The following is a 7,012-nucleotide window of genomic DNA, read 5'->3' as shown; positions in this document are numbered from 1 at the left end:
GCGGGTACAAACGGCCGCGGGGCGGTGGCGCCGGGTTTGAGTCGCGGCGGGAGCGCGTCCGGCCGTGAGGGGCTGAGGGCACCGGGCTCTGTCGGCAGCGGTCGTCGGGTTCGTGTCGCTGTCGCTGGTCTCCGGTCGGCGCTTAGCAGTGAGTGAGCGGCCGGACGTGGGGCTGACGGTGGCAGACAACACCCCCTGCCCCGTGAGGGCTCTCCCTGTCTGTCGTTGGTCTCTAGTTTTAGTCTGAGATGCCCCGAACTCGGCCGCGTTGCTTTGAGAAGTAAATGAAGAAGCGTCGCTAACGCCTCGTACGGAGCCGTGTGTTTTCGCAGGGAGACGCCACCTGAGGTAGAGCTGTCAAACGCACCCTAAAAGTATAAACTGTATTGTTGCCAGGAGATTTATTAGAGCGAGGTTTTATGATCTGCTCTTAACTGCATAGAAGCGTGTCAAAATAGGACTTAATATTTTTAAGGAGTGTGTTTAGATCAGGAATGCCGTATTCTAATTACCGCTAAGCCTAAAAAATGCAATTTCTTTAAAAGGGACCCTTACTTAACGTTTTGGAAGGTCTCATTGTCGTTGTCTTTGTGTTCCAGGCATAATACTTTCCATTTTATGTGAAACAAGAAGCCGGCCAGTATGAGCTGGGCTGTGGAGGAATGGAAAGAAGGCCTGTCCCCCAGAGTCCTGCAGAAGATCCAGGAGCTGGAAAGTCAAGTGGATAAGCTTAAAAAGGAGCGTCAGCAAAGGCAATACCAGCTAGAGACTTTGGAGGCAGCTTTGCAGAAACAGAAGCAGAAGGTAACCCAAAATGCCATTCTCCATGCCAAACACTGTTATAATAGTTTATTTTCTGGTGGTTGTTAGGGAATGGGTTAGTGTTTTGCTTCTTCTCCCTGACTGAAAGGAAAGGTAGCACAGAACTATGAACTGGTTCTCTTCATCTTTCTTAATAATCATCATGTTCTTCCCTCTGTTTAGTTCTTCTTGGTTGTTAATGTAATTTGTGCTTCCCATCTGTTTGGCATGATTGTCCGTTTCTAGGTATTTATGTGTGCTTTTGTTTTTCTACAGCTCTTTATGATTAGGAAAATAAACATTCTATTGTTATACCTGTTACAATCCATGATAACGACTGGGCCTATTTTATATACTAGAGCTGCACAGTTGGCAGCCTCTTCCTATTTCACCTTGCCTACAGATACCTATAATCTTAGTTTATGTTATTCCTTAGTTTTTTCCTTGTAGAGACAAGGGGGGGATTAGGATTTGGTGTTCCTTTTTATTTTTAGGGCTGTAACTTTATACCTCATCCACCTCTACCCTGTCAACCCTCTTAACCAGGGGACTGAAAATCTGATTGGTCAGGGTCCTGCCATGCTTCAGGTCAGCAGTGACCTATTTAGTTAAATTTTGTTTTGTAGTATTTGACTACAGCTCAGAGACTATTTACAAAGGTTGCCTGCTATTCCCTTTAGATTGCTACAACTTTCTAGAAAATCTTAAGCCTACCGGTTTTCTTTGGGTGTCTTCCCATGAATTTCCAGGAAATTATTTCAACCATTCCAAGAAACTGCAGTGCTCCCCAAACAAAAAGGAGTGCTTTAAAACTCTCAGAAGCAGCAGGTAGTACAATTTTCAGTTAAAAGAACAACATTGTACCAAAGATGATGCCCTTTGGATGGTGCTCCAGGAAGGAGAAGGACATCTTTCCTGCCAGACTCCAGCTTCAAAGCTGTGACCTTTGATAATTATTGTGCACAATTTGTGGAGTGAGGCAAAGTCTTCTGACTGCTAAAGATAGGCTGCAAAGGGAAGTGAGATGATCATTGAAGAATGTGGACTAATGGTGGTTATTAGTATTTAGGGATTGATTAATTTTTTTAAGAGCTTGTATCTCATCAATAAATACAAACTGTTAATGTTACTGAGTTGAATTTTAGGAAATGTGGTTTTTGTTCACATCCGAGAATATTTAAACAATATGTACATCTGAGGTTTTTAGAGCTGTCAGGATTTTGAAGTGTTAGGAAAAAAATAACAGCATGTAAACTTTGTGTTACTAAAACAATAAATGTACCAAAGCATAGAGAGGAGTTGATAATTTCAAAAATGTCTCTGTGTTCCAACTAGGTCGAAAATGAAAAAAATGAATCTGCAATACTAAAAAGAGAAAATCAGAGCTTGATGGAATTGTGTGATAATCTTGAGAAAGCAAAGCAGAAAATTTCACATGATCTTCAAGTAAAAGAATCTCAGGTCAACATTCAGTCAGGTCAGCTGAATTCCTGCAAGAAGGACATTGAAAGGCTAGAACAAGAACTGAAAAGGTGAGGACTTGCTGTATGTCTCTAACATATTTACAATGATTATTTTGCCCTTTTTTTTCTCATACAGTCCTTATGGAAGCAAATAAAGAGGAAGGTATGTTGCACTTTTAATTTTTGTTTCTTTTTTTTCTCTTTGATTTTTGTGAAAACTTGAGAGGTGAGGTATTTGCCTGCTGTGAGAAATAATACAAACAATTTACGGTATATAGAAACACCAGTGTTGTGCAAAGATTTGCTGAAATCCACCAGTGAAGAAGCTATGAGATTCTGTGGAGATTCCACAGGGTTGATAGAACCTCATCAATGTTCTCTGTATCTGCTGTCAAATGTTGGGACAAAGAGGTTGTGAGCTGATGATATGTGTTCCATTTATCTATTCCCAAAACTAAATCTGGTTTGCTGAGTTCCCCCTTCCCATTATATTAATTTACATAACTCTTCATTACAAAATATCAGTTACTGATACAGCCTGGAACCAGCATCTTACTTACCTGTGCTCACTGAGCAGGATAAAAGTTATTGTATGGCCTCCAAACTCGTTATATGGTTTAATTGGATGCCCTTGTAACTTTTCAAGCTCACAAAAATCACTCTAATGGGTTGTCTGCTGTGGTGTTTTGGGTAGTGGTGTAAATGGAACGCATGAAAAATACACTGTTGAGTGGACAGTATTCCCTTGCATTTTCATGAAGTATGTGTAGTTTTCTGAAACTGTGCAGTATCAGAACACAGCAATTAAAATTGTGTTTCCTGCCATTAAGATGCTTCCTGAAGAGTAAGAGTTAGGTATTCTCAGTGCTTACAGTGATTTGGGTATGTTTAGCTGAACTACAGCTTCATACAGTGAGACTTCAAACAGTTCTAACAGATTTTCATATTTGGGGTTTGATTTTGTGTTTTAGCTATGACTCCAATGTACTTGATTAAACATATTGGAATTCTAAATAAAATATGTTCATATTTTTGTGTTATATCACCTAGAATTTTTCAGTGGAGGTGTCTTGACTTGTTCTTTAAATTCTTAGAATCATATAATTTATTAGTGTATGTTAGACTCTTAAAAATAGCTAATTAACTTTTTAGTTTCCATTATTAATTTATGCTGCTGCTTCTTTCCTAAACAGATGCAAATGTGAGCTTGAGAGAAGTCAGCAAACATTGCAGACTGCAGGAGATGTATCATTCAGTGGCACTCCACAGAAAAGCTTTACTGCTCCTTTAACACCTGCTCAAAGTAATAATGGTAAATTATACTTTTCTTCATCCAGCACAAATAGCTGACTGTCAGTTTTCTTGGAAAGTTGAGTATTTTAAACATTACACTTGTATTGAGTTGCCTAGCCTCTCTTATAAAAGTTATGAGAGTAACTAATTTTTAGCACCCTAGATTTCAATTTTGAAAATTATTAGTGCAGATTGAACACATCACAAATATTGCATCTTTTTAATGCTACATTGATGGACATGGAATAGTAGTCGGATATCCTTCAATAGACTGCAGCAATCTTTTGAATGCCTGTTCCTGGTGTCAGTTCTTCCCTTCATGTTGTGGGGAGCAAATTTCTTTCTCCCTCTAACATAGCTGCTTTAACTAAAATGCAATCAACAGTTAAATGTGTTATTTCTTTAGAAAATTATTTTTTGCTTAGACTGTTACTGTGCTTGATAATCTACACAATTAATGCTCTGTATCCATTTCAAAGCATCATTTCTATCTTCAAATTAGGGACATCAAAAAGATTGAAAATATTTGAATGAACTGGAAAAACAAGAAGTTGTTTCCTTAAGTGAAGAATTCTGTAGCCAGACACCCTTATGCTCTTTTATGCTGAAAAACTTTGTGTTCAATAGTATACATGTTATTTACCTCTTTCAGTGCTATGAAAAATGTTCTGTGAGTTTGGCATCTCAATCTTACTCTAGTGGGAAATTCAAGATAATCTCTTACACTCTCTTGCTCCTTTGACTTTCTTTATGCATACCTGAAAAGGGGTGCAGTTAGTGGCAATGTCAATTCCACTAAGCATGGCACTCCTGAAATAGGGATAAGATTAAAATCATTTACCTAACTTAATTTTAAATTGTATTCATGGGGAGATATTTTCCTTTGAAAGCTGGAGTCTTAAATTCATTAAGATCATTGAATGCTAGAATACTTCAAGTTAGAAGGGACCCGTAGGGATAAGAAAACATGGCTGGATTGGGTGAAAAACTGTTTGGACTAAGGCAGATTATGAAGAACTATTCATCATGTCTTTGTAGATACTAAGTTTGAAGAACTAGAAGAAAAATACAAGAAAAAAGTACAAGAAAATAAAGAGCTAGAATTACAACTTAGAACCATCCAGCTTAAGGTAAGTATCTCTTAGGAATGGTTTGTGTGATATCTAAGAAAGTAACTACTCAGTGAACTTGGAAAATGAAATGGAGAACTAGTGAAAAATATTCTATACCACATAAAATATAATTTCAAAAGAAAAAAGAGAATTAATCTGTGTACTGCCATTCAGAAGTAATCTTGGAGAATTCAGAAAAGCCATTCTCTTTGAATAGCAGAGGAAAGAAGGACATGAAAAATGAGAACATATCTTTCAGAAACTGGAAGTCTCCTGCAAGCAAGGACAAGATAAAGCAGTGTCAGTTATGCCAAGTTAAATACAATAGGATAATAAAATAGCCTTGAAAAAGATTTTGAGAAATAATTCACACCTAGAAAATAGAAACCCATAAATCTTTCAAACATACATGAAGGAGAAACAGTATTAGCTAATCTCTGAGAACAAGATGAATAAGATGTGAAAGCCCTCAAGGAAAAAGCCATTGCAGAAAATGTGAATTAATTTTATCTTTGATACTTAGAAAAGTTTTTAAACTTTTACATACTATATCAGAACCTTTTTTCATTGAGGTTGAATCTGTGGCACAGCCTCATATTGGAAAGCCAGAACTAGTCTTAAATTAGATTGATAAAATGAAGAGTAATAAAAAAGTCACCAGATACAGAGAATATTTGCCCATTAATTGATAGGGCACTGCAGTGAGGGACTGTTGAATCACTGTGATGTGCAATGTTGCCTCATTCTTCTCTTGACATTGGGAAAGGACAAGGATGATGACATTAGAAAAAAAACAGTGCTGCTTACTGGAAATACAGTTTTGTCAGGCCAGCTTTGTCCTGGGCAAATTGTTAGAAACATGACACAATATATTTGTTGAAGCATGTGTAGGCATATGGAGAAAAGGTCAACCATATATTGATAAAGGCAAATCATACCTCATACATTTTCAGACCTTTTGGGATTTTTCTTTTAAGAACAAATATGAAAATGTGTAAGGTAAGTGTGACTCAGTGTAATGTTGTTGGATATGCACTGATTAAAAGGAAAAAAAAATAAGGGGACTTCTTGCAAATTTAAAGGAAAAGATTGTGTGCAGAGTGGCAAAAAATAGTATGTTTTTACTGGAGCCTGACAAGGCTTGGTAAAGAAAACTGTGCTATTCAGCATATTGATTAGTGTTCTGAAAACGGGTTGAATAATATGGTTGAAGACCACACTGTATTTTGTAATACTTGTAATAATTAAGATGATGAGTAAAATCCAACTTAAAAAAGAATAGTGAAGTAATACATCAGGAAAACATAATTTGAAAAAGGAATACCTGATACATTTGGACTCCTAGTCTATGGTTCCAGGAATCATTTGGTTGTTATTGTGGCTGGTTCTGGATTCAAACTTTTGTTGCAGAAACTGTAAGTTTAAATGGCATGTAGAGGAAGTTATTACTGCATGCATGGTTAGTTTTCTTTTCCTCTTTGTCTGTTAACAAGTTATTTTATAGGATTGGACACAGCATTCTGGACAATGTAATACAGATTTCTCATCTTGGCGTAGTTTTCCTAGATAACAGCATATTGTCTGGATTGACTGAGATGTCACGCTGGGTATTACATGGTTTAGGGATTTAGTTTAAGAAAAATGAACTGCATTTAAAAAAAACTGCATTCAAATGAACTGCATTTCAAAATCCAGTTAAAAACAATAGGGGCTTTACTGTTTGAGGTTTTGTTTGTTTGGGGTTTTTTGACTTAAGAAGGAGGAAAAAGTCTAATTTTTTCACTCTGTTTAATTTTTCTATGGGAAAATATTGAAAGCTTGTGTCTGGCAGATTTTATTATAGCAGTTTTGGAGTATTCTGTTTATAAGTTTAAATAACTAAATCTGTTTTGAATTTACCTGTGCTTCTCCAGTAGAACTAAATGTTGGTCAAATATCAGATATGTTAGTCTAGACTTCTATTTTTTTTTTTCTTGCAACTTACTTGTCTTGACTTGCCTGCAAAAATGTAGGCTTTGATTCTAAAAATATAGGAGTTAAATGATGAACAAGAGAGATAAAACTTTCAAAAATACAAAAATTTACATATAAAAATTTATGTATGTTACTTATAAAGATACAAAGATCAAAATACTTTTTTTGATATCCTGGTTTGTATTTATAAGTATCAGCTGTGTTTGGATACTTGGGCTAAAATTATTTAACTTACATAGCATAAAAAATGATATGTATCAGGACTTGGCACTAGTAGGTGTTGTGATGTTATAACAATGTGGAGTGATGACTAGTAGCTAATGTTAATGTAATTATTTTATTATTTGTTGGATGAGGAACTGTGTAAAG

The 7,012-nt window shown here is 36.3% G+C and overlaps 1 protein-coding gene across 1 annotated transcript in view; it reads left to right on the top strand.

The window, feature by feature from the left end:
• Nucleotides 1–603: 603 nt before the first annotated feature.
• CENPF (centromere protein F) overlaps nt 604–7,012 on the top strand; it is a 34,303-nt gene continuing 27,894 nt past the window's right edge. The window contains exons 1-4 of the mRNA XM_014876936.2: nt 604–804; nt 2,137–2,333; nt 3,458–3,576; nt 4,596–4,687. Of these exons, the coding sequence (XP_014732422.2) occupies nt 643–804; nt 2,137–2,333; nt 3,458–3,576; nt 4,596–4,687 (570 nt within the window). The 5' untranslated portion in view covers nt 604–642. The remainder of the gene's footprint in view (nt 805–2,136; nt 2,334–3,457; nt 3,577–4,595; nt 4,688–7,012) is intronic.

Source organism: Sturnus vulgaris, chromosome 3 (assembly GCF_052056855.1).
Source record: "Sturnus vulgaris isolate bStuVul1 chromosome 3, bStuVul1.hap1, whole genome shotgun sequence".
Lineage (NCBI taxonomy): Eukaryota > Metazoa > Chordata > Aves > Passeriformes > Sturnidae > Sturnus > Sturnus vulgaris.
The sequence above is the reverse complement of the archived record's forward strand: the minus strand, read 5'-3'. Positions and strand labels throughout refer to the sequence as shown.